This window comes from Diceros bicornis, chromosome 17 (genome assembly GCF_020826845.1).
Source record: "Diceros bicornis minor isolate mBicDic1 chromosome 17, mDicBic1.mat.cur, whole genome shotgun sequence".
Classification (NCBI taxonomy): Eukaryota; Metazoa; Chordata; class Mammalia; order Perissodactyla; family Rhinocerotidae; genus Diceros; species Diceros bicornis.
Window position 1 is genome coordinate 61,858,634 of NC_080756.1, and position 18,056 is coordinate 61,876,689.

The following is an 18,056-nucleotide window of genomic DNA, read 5'->3' on the forward strand; positions in this document are numbered from 1 at the left end:
GTCTTTAGCCGTCCTTTTTTTCCATTCCCTGCTTCATTTTAGTCCCTCATCTGGACCAAGGGCCTACTGTTGATCTTTGAGGCTGTGGTTTGAATCCCTCATGTAAATGAGGAATGCCAATTAGAATATTACTTGCTCTGCTGCATCCACTATTACTCTCCTTCTAAGTCCTGTAGGCCTGAAAGGAACCTGTCTTATGATAGGCAACTGAAACGCCCCCCTAATCAAAACCAGATGGCTAATTTGAAGCAGTTAGCTCATATTTTACATTTTGCATACATGTTTGCAAAATTCTGATATAACATTGTTAAATGAATGTGGCTCTCTGGCAGGTAAATGAGGCTCAAATGAAACACCCATCAGAGAGAAAAGAAAAACATGTCCACAAAGCATGCCTGGTTAGGGCAAACTGAATATGTTTATCTGTCTAGGGATCTTAAAGCATCTTGGTAGAATACTCTTTAAATATATCAAAAGAAGTGGAGGAAAAAAGCTGGTCATAAACCTGTATTAATAGTATGATCTTTTTTTTAAAAAAAAATGTACATGTATATAAATGTAGACTGTATATAGTCAGCCCTCTGTATCCATGGTTCCACATCCATGGAATCAACCAACTGCAGATCGAAAGGCCTACCATGGTTGCCTCTCTACCAAACATGTACAGATCTTTTTTTCTTGTCGTTATTCCCTAAATAATACAGTGTGACAACTATTTAAATAGCATTTACATTGTATTAGGTATTATAAGTAATCTAGAGATGATTTAAAGTATACGGGGAGGATGTGTGTAGGTTATATGCAAATACTACGCCATTTTATATAAGGGACTTGAGCATCGCAGATTTTGGTATCTGTGGGGAATCCTGGAACCAATCCCTCACAGATACCGAGGGACGACATAGTATGTATATGCCTAGAAAAATAATTGGAATATGTGCCAGAACATTAAGTAATACATAGTAGTTATCTCAGTATTGTTTTTTTCTTATGTACTTATCTGCTTATCAAAAAAAAGAAGAAAATAACCATCAAAGGGAAAAAGCCAGCTAGAATGTTAGTGCATGATGTTCATAGTGTAATAAATAGACTTTAGAAAAATGATAACAAAGATAAATGAATTATTTGCCTTGGTTAACTGTTAGTGGCGTGTTAAATCACTAACCTTTTAAAATCTTTTATTATTAAAATTTCAAGCATACACAAAAGCAGAGAAAGTAGTATAGCAAATCCCATGTATCCATCACTAAGCTTCAACATTATCAATATGTGGCTGGTCTTGTTCACACTCTTCCCACTCTCCCTCTAGATTATATTGAAGTAGACCCTATACATCATATCATTTTGTTCATAAATACATTAGTATGTATTTCCCAAGGATCACGTATCCCCTTTTTTAACCAACTGATAATACCATTCAAAATTGATACACTTCAAAATATTAACAGTAATTCTAATATCACATCATCTAGTCAGTATTCAGATTTTCCCAATTGTCTCATAAAGGTATTTTTCTAAGCTGATTTGTTTTAATCGCGATCCAAACAAGGCTCATGCATTGTATTTGGTTGATATATCTCTTAAGTGTTTCTTTTTTTTTAAAATTGAAATGTAATTCATATGCCATAAAATTTACCATTCTAAAGTATACAATTCAGTGGTTTTCAGTACATTCACAGTGTTGTGCAGCCATCTTCACTGTCTAGTTCCAGAACATTTTTATCTTCCCCGCAAAGAAATCCCATACCTAGTGGTAGTCACTCCCCATTTCCTGCTTTTCCCAACCTCTGCCAACACTACTCTCTCTCTATGAATTTGCCTATTCTGGACATTTCATATAAATGTGATCATATAATATGTGACTTCAGTTTCTTTTAATATGTAGGCTCACTCTCTCTCTTGTTGCTTTTTCTCTAATTTACTTGCAAGTTATTTGTCTTGTAAAATTTCCTACCTTCTGGATTTTATTGACTGCATCATTGAGATGTCACTTAACGTGTTCCTCTGTATCTATATTTCCTTTCCATTGCTAGATAGATCTAGAGGCCTGATCATATTCAGGTTTAATCTTTTTGGCAAGAATACTTGATTGGTGGTCTTCTCTATTTCCTGTTGCATCACTGATACATAAGGTCTCGTTGTCTCTTAAATTTTATTTTGACTCATATAGGTCAAAGACATTTAAACCTAATAATAAATTAGGTACAGATAAAAATTGTGGCATGTGACATTTACTAGAATTATTAAGGCATAGAAAGGTTAAATAGTAGATTGATGGACAAAAAATATGTAATTTATCATCACAGATATCTGTTCTTTTGGAGGAGACTCTCTGAGCTATAAATTGGTGTACTTTGTCTCTACACCAGCCAAGCTCATATAGTCTTTATTTTTTTTTTTTTATTTTTTTTTTTTTTTATAATTTTATTTATTTAGTTTTTTTCCCCCAAAGCCCCGGTAGATAGTTGTATGTCATAGCTGCACATCCTTCTAGTTGCTGTATGTGGGACGCGGCCTCAGCATGGCCGGAGAAGCGGTGTGTCCGTGCACGGCCGGGAGCCGAACCCGGGCCGCCAGTAGCGGAGCGCGTGCACTTAACCACTAAGCCACGGGGCTGGCCCACATATAGTCTTTAATAAGAGGATAATGTTGTTAGCTAAGTCTAACCTATTGGAGGAAGATGCCACATGGTACATATGAGGAAACAGCCCCTGGAGATCATCCTTTTTGATGGTCAAAAGTACCTTAGCATTCCATTGCAAAAGTTACTGAAGAAAAAAATAATTTATATGTGTTGTGTGGATTACTATTATCCAGTAAGGAAATGACTTAAAGCAAGGAATTCAAAGGGTAAGACTGTTTGATTGCTTTTTAGTCCTAGAGATGTGGATAGTGGGATCTTCTAGGAATGGATGCTTGGGGATCCAGTTTTATTTTAACGTTTCTTTAATACTATGGGAAGGGGAGTACAAAATATATCAGGTGTAAATATGATATAAAATTCTTGTGGGTAGGGGCCAGCCCGATGGCACAAGCGGTTAAGTGCGTGCGCTCCGCTGCGGCGGCCCGGGGTTCGCTGGTTTGGATCCTGGGCGCACACCGACACGCTGCTTGCTGAGCCACCACACACTGCTTGCTGAGCCATGCTGTGGTGGCGTCCCATATAAAGTAGAGAAAGATTGGCACGGATATTAGCTCAGGGCCAGTCTTCCTCAGCAAAAAAAAAAGAGGAGGATTGGCATCAGATGTTACCTCAGGGCTGATCTTCCTCACACACACACACAAAACATTCTTGTGGGTAGTAAAATGCCAAATTGATGGGGATCAGATGTAGAAATAACTCGTGCAGCTTTGCGTGTGATCACAAAGAGGGTAAATGGATTTAACTATATAAAGACAATCTAAACTATACTTAAAAGATAGTGGGTCTGGAAATTTTCATACAGGTCCCTGAAGATAATATGTCAAATAGGTAAAATAGATGTAACATGTACCACCAAGAGTATTATCAACCAAATGGAAGAGGTTGGTCCTATAAAATAAAGTTTCTGTACTCTGGTTACTGCGATTTCAAGCAGTATATAATTGGGGTGGAGAAGATCCAGGAAAGGAGAACTTAAATGATCAAAGCAGTGGAGGAATTGCCTTATGAAGAACGGACTAAAAGATTAGTAGATTTTGGCCTAAAAAGTATAGTGAATGAGAGGGAATATGATTAAGGACTAAAATTAAGACAGTAGTGAAAGAGGATTACAGATTTATCTCTAGATTATTATATAGTAAAACTAGGGCATCTACTTTTTGATACATGAGAGAGAAAAATTTGGAACAAATAAATGTATTATTTTATATAGCAAGTATAAAATGTTTGCAACTCATTTCCCTAAGAGCTTAAACACGAGTAACTTTAGAATCTTGCATATGAGTAGATTATTATGGGAAATCAGAATGTTTTAAGGTACAGAACATCCCAGGCCTTTGAGGTGGATATGTGAATCAGCAAGGCTGATTTATAAGCTATCCTTTACTACTCCTGCTAAGACAAAATACTGAGGCTAGATGAACAACAGTTTTTTGTGTTTGTTTTTAATAGTATGACAGGTTTTCTAATTGTGGAGAAAGCCTAATATATTCTTTATAGCCCCCATACCCTCCATTAGTTTACGAAGGGTTTTAAAATATATTCTGGGCTGGGGTTCTTTTAGAATATCAAAAAGTGAAGATATATGTTTGTTGTATTCTTTCTGTCAGACTTTGATACAGATTCCTCAGGGATGCTTTTACTTAAAAGCCAAAGAATATTAGTAAGAATATAAACTCATTGGGTTTTCGTTTGTCCTCTTCTGCAGAAATATTTTATAATCCCTCAGTTATTACCTTGGCATTCAGTAACAAGGAACTGGAATTGGTTTCATTTCCTTTTGCATTCCTTTTCCAGTCATGTGGCGACCTCTTGATGTTTCAGGCAAAAGAGATTGCATGCAGATGGTTAACTGAGAATAGTTCTTTTCATTCTGCAATTTTGGGGGGAATACAAGGGTCTGTAGTTAGTCTCTGTCTAAATTTTGATGGTTTTTAAATATTGAACCACAAGGTTATTAGGAATGATAATAGCCCCTGTGGTTTTTCATGACTTTTATAAGATAGCTCATAATTTTGAAAGTTCTTGTTTTCAAGTAGGTATTAAAAGCACAGTACAAAATGCAAAAAGTACAGAAAGATAATACATTGAAAAATATTTTCCCACCCTTGCTGCCAGTTACCTAGTTCTCCTCTTCTTAGGCTACCACTATTACCAGATTCTTATATATTTTTTCCATAGATACTATAGGATGATACAAATATGTATGTGTATGTGTTCTGTTTTGTGTTTTTACGTAAGTGGTACCATCACTGTACACAGTCTCCTGTGTCTTGCTTTTTTTCCTGAAAATAATTCCTTGGTGATTGAGCAGTGAACAATCTTTTTAACAACTAAATGATATTTTACTGGATGACCAAAATTGATTTAACCAGTCCCTCTTGGGTTGTTTTCTGTCTTTTGCTATTATAAATAATGCTTCGGTGAATTTCCTATACATATGTTGTTTCACACACACACACACACACACACACACATATGAGCCCAATTATTTTTATATAATAATTGTTTCTATCATCCTATGGTATAAAACCTACATGCATTATTCACAAAAATTCTCGTAGGGGTCAGTGTTTTATTTTCTTTATTACAATAAAAATGAAATTCTTTAATGGTATATCTGAGTATAATTTTCTAGTAATTGAACATATAAAATGAATTATAAGAATTTCAGTTTGTTTTTCTACTCTCTCATCTTTGCATTGAAGATTTTGGTGCCTCTGATTTTGCTACGACAAATGCTTTTGGAGTTGACAAGACGTGGTCAAGAACCTTTGAGTACATTGCTGCAGTTTGGCGTGACATACCTGGAGGACTATGCAGCAGAGTACATCATTCAGCAAGGTGGCTGGGTATGAGCTATGTTTTTTTTTAAATTTTTTTTTTTAATTAAGTCCCTCATGATTGTTTTTAACAGCATAGGTTTAATATTTTTAATATTATTTAACATTGACTGGATGACAATCAATGGAAAGGCTATTCATACAATTGAAAGGCTATTCATACAATTTAAGTTAAGCCACTAAGATTTTACTTATTATAAGGTGATATGTGGTATTTTTAAGTGGTTCTTTTAGGTAGTTCTAATTATGAAACATTTCATACCAATAAAAAATATATAAATAACTAAGGGATGAGGAATAATAAAATAAACAGCTATGTATTAACTATCCCAGTCCAAGAAAAGAACACAGCCAATACTTTTGAATCTCCTTATATGCCTCTTCTAGATTTCTTCATGTTCCTACCTACTTCACAAGGGTAACTCCTATTCTGAATTGTGTGTTTTCTTTATTATAGTTTAACAAACATATATGTATCCCTAGACAATATATTTTGTATGTTTTGGACTTTATGTAAATAGTATCATATTATATGTATTCTTCTGTAACTTGCTTTTTTCACTCAATGTTACGTTCTTGAGATTCACCTAGGTCATTGTTTCCCAACCTTTTTTACATTATCCCTCCCCCTAAGGATCCTTTTTAGACACTTTTATCCTAATCATCTCCTTCCCTCCACCCTATGAAGTTTTGATACCACAGATATAAGTCTGTTTATGTACTGTGGCCCTTTGGAGGGCCACAACCATTGTAATATTAATATCTAAGATTTCCCCCACCTCCCCAAACCAATTTTCACCCTCGAAATCATCCCTATTGGGAATGCATGATCTAGCTTGACATGTTGGCTGGTGTTTGGTATTCCATTGTGTACATATATTGCAATTTATTTATTTGTAATTTATTTATCTTATATAATCTTGTCAGTAGACATGTTCACCTTTTTGCTGTTACAAACATTGCTCTATGAGTATTCTTATACATATGTGCAAGAGTGTCTCTGGGTGTATACTTGGGAGTAGAATTTCTGGATCCAAGAGTATAAACATGTTCTAATTTACAAGATAATGCCAAAGTGTTTTCCAAAGTGATTTTCCAACTTACGCTGTCAACAGTATATAAGAATTTCTGTTGTTCTACATCTTCCCTAACACTTAATATTGTCAGACTTACTAATTTTTAAAATCATTTATTAAAATAAGATTATTTTGGAATAATTTTAGATTTACGAAAAAGATACAAAGATAAAGCATTACCGTATACCCTTCACCACTTTCCCCTAGTGTAAACATCTTACATAACTATGGTACCTTTGTCACATTGACTTTTCCATATTGATTGTGTATCCGGCAAATTTGTTAAACTCTCTTATTACAGTATTCTGATTACTTATCTTTAGGTTCCTTTGGGTTTTCTTTTTTTTATTTATTTTTTATTTATTTTTTATTTATTTTTCCCCCAGAGCCCCAGTATATAGTTGTATGTCATAGCTGCACATCCTTCTAGTTGCTGTATGTGGGATGCAGCCTCAGCATGGCCGGAGAAGCGGTGCGTTGGTGCGCGCCTGGGATCCGAACCCCGGGCTGCCAGCAGCGGAGCACACACACTTAACCACTAAGCCACGGGGCCAGCCCTGGGTTTTCTACATAAAAAATCACATCATCTGTGAATAATGACAATTTTTTTCCTTCATGAGTCTATCTTTTTAAAAAATTTATTGTACTAATCAGGATTTCCAGTACAATATTAATAGAATTGGTGTTAGCAGCCATCCTTGTCTTTTTCTTGATATTAAAATGAGTAATTTTAATTGTTTCACCATTTAGTTTTATCAATCTCAGTGAGTGAGGTTGGGCTGTAATTTTTTTATTTGGTTTCAGTTTTAAGGGTCTGGTGGCTTCATAAAAGAATTTAAGTTGGGAAGAGTGTTTCCTCTTTTTCTATACTCTGGAATAACTTGTATAAGATTCAAATTGTTGATGCCTTGCTTCTTATAACATGCCTCTAAAACCTACCTGGTATTCTTTGAGAGAAGATTTCTGGTTTTTCTTGTCAGCTTTGATGTTTTTTCTAGGGTATTAACCCTAAATTTTCAGATTTGTTGGCATAGAGCTGTTCATAATATCCTTTTATTTTATTTTTTGGAGGAGGATATAGTGGATTTTTATTTCTTAATTCTCTTATACTACTTAATTTTTTAAAAGCGATTTATTTTGGAGAATTTTGAACATATATGAAAATAGAGAAGATAGTATAATGAATCCCCATCCCTAACAATCAACTCATTGCCAGTTATGCTTTATTCACACCCTAATCACTTCCACTCTTAATATTATTTTGAAGCAAAATCCAGACATCATATAATTTTATTTATAAAAATTTCAGTGTGTATCTCTAAAAAATAAAGGTTCTCTTTTTATTTTTAATCAAAATCCTATTGTCACATCAAAAAAAATTCAAAATAGTTTCTTCATATCATCAGCTATCCTGTTAGCATCCAAATTTCTAAATGTCTCACAAATATCCTCTCAAACTCTGCAATGTATGGAGCTGTATCTCCCTTTTCATTCCTATTATTATTTCTTAATGGTTTCTTTCTTTTGTATGTATGTATGTATTTATTTTTGGTTTAAAATAATTTTTTACTGCCCAGGATATTGTTTTTTCTTGTGTCTTTGTTTTCTTGTTGTTGTTTTCTCTTTAATAACTATAAATTCAAGCTTAGGGAAGCTTGCCTTTATCTTGAAAAACAAAACAAAACAACAAAGCTTTTATATCATTTGCTAACCTGATCTCGTTTTAAGAGAGAGATGGTAGTTATCTTGCAAGAGTAAAATTTATACCATGAATAATGTGGGTCTAAGTTTGGTGGTACTAAAAGGAGACAATAGCATTGTTGACAAAATTATAATCTGTTGGTGGCAGTGAAGAAGCCCATGCAAATTTCTAAATAAGAGTAAACTCGGTTAGGAAATTCTTACAATGTCTTACAGGCCAAAAAGGGAATGAGGTTAGTAAAATGCCTTAGAGTTGGAATAAAATACTGGATTTGAGAGTTACTGGAACTTGGATATGTAAAAATAGGGTAGTAGGTTGGGTTATGCTTATAATGGTCTCAAATTCAAATAAACTACTGTGACAGTACAAAGGTCACATGCTTCACAGGTCACATGGTTTTCAAGGGGCTTTTCTTTCCTTCAGTAGGTGCTGGCAGAAGGTATGCTCAGTCATTTTCAATATAGATGCCTAGCCCCAAAGCCAAAACATGAGAAAGGAAGAGAGATGGAATGAACACCTTAAGAGATTCTGCAGAGAAAATATCCCCTTTCTTCATGCCTCTACTTTTCCTCATGCTTAAAGAAACATAATGTTTAGGATGCCTGAGGTAGAACTCCATAGGTGGAATGTTTTCAGGTCTACTAGACCAGTCAGACACACAGTCTACACTTTTCTTCAAAGCATCAACTTCTTTCCCTCCTTTTACAACTTCTTCTTCTGACAGAGCTATGGTCCCTGGTGGTGTGCATTTCCACATCGAACATAATCTGCCCATCTTCTTGTGGGGAAGGGCTATCACAGTGAGAACTGCCTCTTGAGCTACTCTGTCCTGATTCATGTTGTGCATCCAAAAGACTCTTCTCCATGTCTCCATTGTGGATGGAGAATGAGAAAGGTACATGTTCCAGCCCCCGTTTTTCCCACTGGCATTATCATTGCCATTGCTGCTGTTCATGAGTAGCTCCACCCAGGAACCTTGCTCACCTATATGGTGCTTTACAACAAAGGAAGAAGAAAAATGCAAGGAATATTATATATAAAATTTTCAATTTTATTATGATGTAGTGCATCAGAATTTGTTGGTGATTATAATTTGTTAACAAGAAAGTATTTTATTCAACTAAAATATGAGTACTAAAGAGCAATAATACGGATAACTAGTTTGTTAATATTTAAAGTTTGTTTTTATCTCTAAATTTGAATGCCCAATCTGTATTTCACATTGTTAGGTCTAAGCATTCTGTTTTTTCATGTTTAAAATTAAGAGATTGCTTTTTTGGCTAATTGGTGAAAATGTATCCTCTGATACAGAGTGTCAGCATGAATCACCTTAAGGTACTTTGTGTTAAACACCACATCTGACAGCTCTTAAAACCATTCGGGCCGCTCTTCCAGAGGAGAATCATTTGGCTACATGATGTTGCATGTCTGTTCACTTAAAGTCTGTAGTATGATTTCCACAGGTAATGTGTTTGTCTTCAGCTACTTAAACAGGACATCCGGGTGAAACAAACTACCTAGCTCCCAAAATGGAACTAGTTTGGAAATGTACAGAAAAGGAGGATGTGATGGCAGCCATAATCTGTTGGATGAATGGAGTGATAGCATGTAGTTGTTTAGGAACAGGCAGGCTTTGGGCATATTGATTTGGAGAGAGAAAAATAATATTTTGTTCTCTGAATTATAAAAAGAAATGCCTAGGATAAATGCCTTTTGGAGTTCTCCAGATAGTTTTGTTTTTTCTGTGACTTATGTTTTGTAATTATTTTTGTCTTAGTACATTTGAGATGATTTTTCCATTGTGCTGGTATTGAGAAGAGCACTTTATTGAGGTTTAGAAGTAACATGACCAGTTTAAATGTTTTTTTTTAATATAGTTTTTAGAGCAGTTTTAGTTTCACAGAAATATTGAGCAGAAGGAGCAGAGGTTTCCCATATACTCCTTGCCCCCACACATGCATAGCCTTTTCCGTTATGAACATCTCCCACCAGCTCCCAAAGTGTAACTGGGTACATTTATTATAATTGATGAGCCTACATGGACACGTCATTATCACCCAAAGTCCATAGTTTACATTAGAGTTTACTCTTGGTGTTGTGCATTCTATGATTTGCATGGATGTATAATGACTGTATCCATAGTTATACAGAGTAATTTCACTGCCCTAAAAATCCTCTGTATTCTACGTATTTGTCCCACCCTCCCCCCAACCTCTGGCAACCATTGCTCTTTTTACTCTCTCCATAGTTTTGCCTTTTCAGGAATGTCATATAGTTGGAATCATGCAATATGTAACCTTTTAGACTGGCTTCTTTCACTTAGTAATGTGCATTTAAGTTCCCTCCATGTCTTTTCATGGCTTGAGATAGCTCATTTCTTTTTAGTACTGAATAACACTCCATTGTCTGGATGTACCACCGTTTTTTTATCCATTCACCTACTGAAGGAGATCTTGGTTGCTTCCAAGTTTTGGCAATTATGAATAAAGCTGCTACAAACATTCATGTGCAGGTTTTTTGTTTTTTGTTTTTTGTTTTGTGAGGAAGATCAGCCCTGAGCTAACATCCATGCTAATCCTCCTCTTTTTGCTGAGGAAGACCGGCTCTGAGGTAACATCTATTGCCAGTCCTCCTCCTTTTTTTTTTTCCCCCCAAAGCCCCAGTAGATAGTTGTATGTTATAGTTGCACATCCTTCTAGTTGCTGTATGTGGGACGCGGCCTCAGCATGGCCGGAGAAGCAGTGCATTGATGTGTGCCCAGGATACGAACCCCAGGCCGTCAGTAGCGGAGCACGCACACCCAACCGCTAAGCCACGGGGCTGGCCCCCATGTGCAGGTTTTTGTGTGGACATTAGTTTTAACTTCCTTTGTGTAAATACCAAGGAGCGTAGTATGTTAAGAATATGTTTAGTTTTGTAAGAAACAGCTAAGCTGTCTTCCAAAGTGACTATACCATTTTGCATTCCCACTAACAATTAATGAGAGTTCCTGTTGCTTCATAGCCTCACCAACATTTGATATCGTCAGTGTTCCAGATTTTGTCCATTCTAATAGATGTATAGTGGTATCTCATAATTGTTTTAACTTGCTTTTCCCTGGTGACATATGATGTGGAGCATCTTTTCATATGCTTATTTGCCATCTGTATATCTTCTTTGGTGAGGTCTCTGTTAAGGTCTTTGGCCCATTTTTTAATTGGGTTGTTTGTTTTCTTACTGTTGAATTTCAAGAGTTTGTTGTATATTTTGGATAACAGTTCTTTATCAGATGTGCCTTTTGCAAATATTTTCTAGTCTGTGGCTTGTCTTCTCATTCTCTTGACATTGTCTTTCACAGAGCAGAAATTGTTAGTTTTAATAAAGTCCAGCTTATCAATCAATTCTTTCATTGATCATGCCTTGATATTGTATCTAAAATGTCATCGCCAAGCCCAAGGTCATCTAGAGTTTCTCCTGTTATCTTCTGGGAGTTTTATAGTTTTACGTTTTACATTTAGGTCTGAGATCCAATTTGAGTTAAATTTTGTAAAGAGTGTAAGGTCTGTGTCTAGATTCGTTTTTTGCATATGGATGTCCGTATGCAAAAAAAATGTTGTTCCAGCACCATTTTTTGAAAAGACTGTCTTCTCCATTGTATTGCCTTTGCTCTTTTGTCAAAGATCAGTTGAGTGTATTTATGTGGATCTATTTCTGGGCTTTCTACTGTTCTGTTGATCTGTTTGTCTGTTCTGTCACCAATACCATACTGTCTTGATTACTGTAACTTAATAGTAAGTCTTGTAGTCAGGTAGTGTCAGTCCTCCCAAGTTTGCTCTCCTTCAATATTTTGTTGGCTCTTCTTGGTCTTTTGCCTCTCCATATAAACTTTAGAATCAGTGTGTCAATATGCATAAAATGTCTTGCTGGGATTTTGTTTGGGATTGCATTGAATCATAGATCAAGTTGGGAAGAACTGATCTCAACCACGTTGAGTCTTTTTATCCGTGAACATGGAATATCTCTTGATTTATTTAGTTCTTTGATTTCTTTCATCAGAGTTTTGTAGTTTTCCTCATATAGATCTTGCACCTATATTGTTAGATTTGTACCTAGGTATTTCATTTTTAGGGGTGCTTATGTAAATGGTATTGTGTTTTTAATTTCAAGTTCCACTTGTTCGTTGCTAATATATGGGAAAGTGACTTACTTTTGTATGTTTACTTTGTATCCTTCAACCTTGTTACCATTGCTTATTAGTTCCAGGAATTTTTTTTTGTTAGCTCTTTTGGATCTTCTACAGAGATGATCATGTCATCTGTGAACAAGACAGTTTTATTTCTTCCCTCTCGATCTGCATATATTTAATTTTCTTTTCTTGTCTTATTGCATTAGCTAGGTCTGTAGTTTTCTTTTCTTGTAATATCTTTGTCTGATTTTGGAATTAGTGAAATGCTGGCCTCATAGAATGAGTTGGAAGTATTTCCTTTGCTTCTATCATCTGAAAGAGATTGTAGAGAATTGGTATAATTTCTTCCTTAACTGTTTGGTAGAATTCACCAGTGAACCTTTCTGGGCCTGGTGCTTTTGTTTCAGAGGGTTATTAATTATTGATTCACGGGGCCGGCCCTGTGGCTTAGCGGTTAAGTGTGCGCGCTCTGCTATTGGCAGTCCGGGTTCGGATCCTGGGCGCGCACCAACGCACCGCTTCTCTGGCTGTGCTGAGTCCGAGTCCCACATGTAGCAACTAGAAGGATGTGTAGCTGTGACATACAACTATCTACTGGGGCTTTGGGGAAAAAAATAAAATAAAAAAATTAAAAAATATAAACCTTAAAAAAAATTATTGATTCAATTTCTTTAATAGATATAGGCCTGTTCAGATTGTCTTTTTTTTTCTTGTGTGAGTTTTGGCAGTTTGTACCTTTCACAGAATTGGTCCATTTCATCTAGGTTATCAAATTTGTGGGCATAGAGTTGTTCCTTTATTATCCTTTTAATGGCCATGGGATCTGTAGTGATGTCCCATCGTTCATTTCTGATATTAGTAATTTGTATCCTCTCTTTTTTTCTTAGCCTGGCTAGAGGCTTATTGATTTTATTGATCTTCAAAGAACCAACTTTTGGTTTCATTGGTTTTCTCTATTGATTTTCTATTTTTAATTTTATTGATTTCTGCTCTTATTTTTATTATTACCTTTCCTTGTGCTTACTTTGGACTTAATTTGCTCCTCTTTTTCTAGTTTCCTAACTAGAAGCTTAGATGCTTAGGTGATTGATTTTAGATCTTTTCTAATATATGCATTCAATGTTATGAATTTCCCTCTGCTTTCACTGCCTTGCACAAATTTTACTAAGTTGTGTTTTCATTTTTATTTAGTTCAAAATATTTTTTTAACTTCTCTTGAGATTTTCCCTTTGACCCATATATTATTTGGAAGTATATTGTTTAATGTCCAAGTATTTGGGGATTTTTCCAACTATCTTTCTGTTATTGATTTCTAGTTATATTCCATTGTGGTCTGAGAGGGGACATTGTGTGATTTCTATTCTTTTAAATTTGTTAAGGTGTGTTCCATGTCCTAGAATGTGTTCTAGGTGACTAGTCCGTGTGAGCTTGGGCAGAATGTGTATTCTGCTATTGTTGGATGAGGTAGTCTATAGATATCCATTATATCTAGTTGATCGATGGTATTGTTGAGTTAAACTATGTCCTTCATGACTTTTTGCCTGCTGGATCTGTCCATTTCTGATGGAGGGATGTTGAAGTCTCCAATTATAATAATGAATTCATTTATTTTTCCTTGCAATTCTATCAGTTTTTGCCTCCTATAGTTTGACACTCTGTTGTTAGGCACATACACATTAACAAATTATGTCATTTTGGAGGTTTAGCCCCTTTCTCATTATGTAATGCCTTTCTTTATCCCTGATAACTTCCCTTGTTCTGAAGTCTGCTCTGTCTGAAATTAATATAATTACTCCTGCTTTCTTTTTTTTTTTTTTTTTTTTTTTTGGTGAGGAAGATCAGCCCTGAGCTAACATCCATGCTAATCCTCCTCTTTTTGCTGAGGAAGACTAGCTCTGAGCTAACATCTATTGCCAATCCTCCTCCTTTTTTTTTCCTTCCCCAAAGCCGCAGTAGATAGTTGTATGTCATAGTTGCACATCCTTCTAGTTGCTGTATGTGGGACGCGGCCTCAGCATGGCCAGAGAAGCGGTGCCTCGGTGCGCACCCGGGATCTGAACCCGGGCTGCCAGTAGTGGAGGGCATGCACTTAACTGCTAAGCCACAGGGCCGGCCCTGCTTTCTGTTGATTAGTGTTAGCATGGTATATTTTTCTCCATTCATTTACTTTTAATGTATATGTGTCTTTATATTTAAAGTGAGTTTCTTAGACAATATATAGTTGGGTCTTGTTTTTTTCATCCACTCTGATAATCTCTTTTAATTGATGTGTTTAGACTATTGCTGTTGAAAGTGATTATTGATATAATTGGATTAATATCTACCATATTTGTTACTATTTTCTACTTTTTGCCCTTATTTGTGTTCCTATTTTTATCTTCACTCTTTTTTTTTTGCCTTTTATGGTTTTGATCAAGCATGTTATATGATTCCATTTTCTCTCCTTTCTTATCATATCCATTACATTTCTCTTTTTACTTTTTGTAGTCATTACCCTAGAGTTTGCAGTATACATTTACAACTGGTCCAAGTCCACTTTCAAATAACACTATACCATTTCACATGTAGTGTGAGTACCTTATAATAACAAAATAATCCTAATTCGTCCTTCCCATCCCTTGTATCATTGCTGTTATTCATGTAGTATATAAGCATATATAATCAAATACATTGTTGCTATTATTATTTTGAACAAACTGTTATCTGCTAGATCAGTTATGAATAAGAAAAATAAAAGTTTTTATTTTACCTTCATTTACTCTTTCTCTAATGCTCTTCCTTTCTTTATGTAGATCCAAGTTTTTGACCTGTATTATTTTCCTTCTCTCTAAAGAACCTTTTTTCACATTGCTTATAAGGGAGGACTACTAGCAACACATTTCCTCAATTTTTGTTTGAGAAAGTCTTTATTTCTCCAACACTTTTGAAGGATAATTTCACATGTACAGAAATTCTTGGTTGGTGGGTTTTTTCTCTCACACTTTAAATATTTCACTCTACTCTCTGCTTGCTTACCTAGTTTCTGAGATGTTGGATGTAATTCTTATCTTTGTTCCTCTGTAGGTAAGAATTTTTTTCTCTGGCTTTTCTTAGGATTTTTTTCTTTATCTTTGATTTTCTGTAGTTTGAAAATGATATGCCTAGGGGTAGTTTCTTTGACATTTATTCTACTTGATGTTCTCTGAGCTTCTTGAATCTGTAATTTGTTGTCTGACATTAATTTGGGAAAATTCTCAGGCATTATTATTTCAAATATTTCTTCCTCTCTCTCTTTCTTCTCCTTGTATTCCAATATGTTACACCTTTTGTATTTGTCCCTTATTCCTTAGATAACCTGTTCTTTTTTTTCCTGTCTTTGTCATCTTTGCTTTTCAGTTTTGGGTGTTTCTATTGAGACGTTCTCAAGCTCAGAGATTCTTTCCTCAGCCGTGTCTGGTCTAACAATAAGCCCATCAAAGGCACTCTTCATTTCTGTTACAGTGTTTTTGATCTCTAGCATTTCTTCTTGGTTCTTTCTTAGGATTTCCATCTCTCTGCTTACATTGCCCATATTTTCCTTCATGCTATCTACTTTATCCATTAGAGCCCTTAGCTTATTAGTCATAGTTGTCTTAAATTCTTGGTGTGATAATTCCGGCATCTGCCATGTCAGTTTCTGATGCTTGCTCCATCTCTTCAAATTGTGTTTTTTTGCCTTTTGATATGTCTTGTAATTTTTTCTTGATAGCCAGACACAGTAAAAGGAACTGCTGTAAACAGGCCTTGAGTAATGTGGTGGTGGAGAGGTATGGGGGTAGGGGAAGTGTTCTACACTCCTGTGATTAGGTTAGTCTTTTACTGAGCCTGTGTCTCTGCACTGTAAACTTCACAAATGTTTCTCAGTCCTGTGTCCCTCCCTCCACCCCCACCCTTAGGTGGGGCAGGACGGCTCAAGTGGGCTGGAGTTGGGTATTTCCCTACTCCTGGATTGGTTAGGATCTGGTTAACTAGTTTCTCTTGAGGGCAGGCCTTGTTAAGAAGAACAAAGTGCTCTGGTGTATTTCAAAATGGTTCCTTTTCCTCTCCTCCTTCCAGAAGCATGAGGGGATTTTTCTCTGGTGTTTATTGTGAGTACCTGGTCGAGCTCCTGGAGGTAAACCTCACAAAATTGTAGGGGCCTTGCTGTGACTGAGTCCCCTGGAGTTTTTAACTCGCAGTGTTTTCTACACTGAGCCTCCAGCAATTCATCAATTATAATTCAGGTGTTCCTACCTCAGCGCTGGTTGTGATTTCCCGTATTCTCTTGTCTCTCTCCAGTCTTGAGGCAGCAGTTTGTCCTGTGGTTTGCCCTGTGTCATCATCTCTCTTATCTTACAGATCCTAAAAGAGTTGTTGATTTTTCAGTTTGTTCAGCTCTTTACTTGTTGTTAGGGTGGAGTGGCAACTTCCAAGCTCCTTACAAGTGGAACCAGAAACTGGAAGTCCCTCTGAAGTTTTTCTCTTTCAATTTTGTCCACACTGAGCCTCCAGCAGTTCATCAGTTACCCTTCTCGTTTCCCTTCTCAGGCATTGGTTCTTGAGGTCGTTGCTGCTTGTGGGTTTCTGCCCCAGTGAGTTGTGATTCCCTGTATTGCCTGTTGGTCATTCCAGTCTTGGGGGCAGCAGTTTGCCCTGTGGCCTCACTTCTCTTGTAGATCTAAAAGAGTTATTGATTTTCCAGTTTGTTCAGCTTGTTACTTGTTGTTAGGATGGAGCAGCGACTTCCAAGCTTCTTACGTACCTCTGAGAAACCAGAAGTTAAAATGACTTTCAGTTGAGGCTTGTGTGTGTGTGTGTGTGTGTGTGTGTGTGTGTGTGTGTGTGGAAGATCAGCCCTGAGCTAACATCCATGCTAATCCTCCTCTTTTTGCTGAGGAAGACCAGCTCTGAGCTAACATCCACTGCCAATCCTCCTCCTTTTTTTCCCCAAAGCCCCAGTAGATAGTTGTATGTCATAGTTGCACATCCTTCTAGTTGCTGTATGTGGGATGCAGCCTCAGCATGGCTGGAGAAGCGGTGCGTCGGTGCGCGCCCGGGATCCGAACCTGGGCTGCCAGTAGCGGAGCGCGCGCGCTTAACCGCTAAGCCACAGGGCCGGCCCAAGGCTCTTTTTTTTAAACAAGGATCTATATCATTTTGTTTTTAGTTACTTCAACCATAGACACTGTTCTTCAAACTTGGACATAAGTCATATAGTTACAGCTTCTCTACCTTAGGTGTGAAAAATTCTCAGTCTACTTCTGAGCATTCCTAAGTACTGATACTCACTGTCATGTAAGGGCGACGTTTCTGTAATCCCTTTGAAATGTCTACATGGGGTATAGAAGCCGAGGCTCCTGCTCTGTGGAGCAGTAATCACAGCACCAACTCATGTTCTCTGTCTTGGTTTTCCAGGAGAAGCAGAATGACCTAGTACTGTTTATTACTTTCTAACTCCATGGCGTTAGATGAATCATTTTCCTGCATCTTCTTCAGATTATTTATAAACTGTTAGTATACTAATGAAATCATTAATAGTGTCTGCCCATTTTACAAGGAGTTTGTGATGATTAATTAATGTCTATAATGCTATTTAAACCCTTCAGAGATTAATTTTCAATATACAATAAAC

The 18,056-nt window shown here is 36.4% G+C and overlaps 1 protein-coding gene and 1 pseudogene across 4 annotated transcripts in view; one reads left to right on the top strand and one right to left on the bottom strand.

Moving 5' to 3' along the window:
* BCL2L13 (BCL2 like 13) overlaps window positions 1-18,056 on the top strand; it is a 93,779-nt gene that overhangs the window by 52,275 nt on the left and 23,448 nt on the right. For 2 of the 4 annotated variants that reach the window (XM_058559155.1, XM_058559156.1), the window contains one exon: window positions 5,350-5,493. The exons of 1 other annotated variant lie outside the window; for it this stretch is intronic. In XM_058559155.1, the coding sequence (XP_058415138.1) occupies window positions 5,350-5,493 (144 nt within the window). Of the gene's footprint in view, window positions 1-5,349; window positions 5,494-18,056 lie in introns of those variants that run through there. One more of the 4 variants, XM_058559159.1, reaches the window with a different exon arrangement.
* On the bottom strand, window positions 8,682-9,232 carry LOC131416487 (BCL2/adenovirus E1B 19 kDa protein-interacting protein 3-like; annotated as a pseudogene).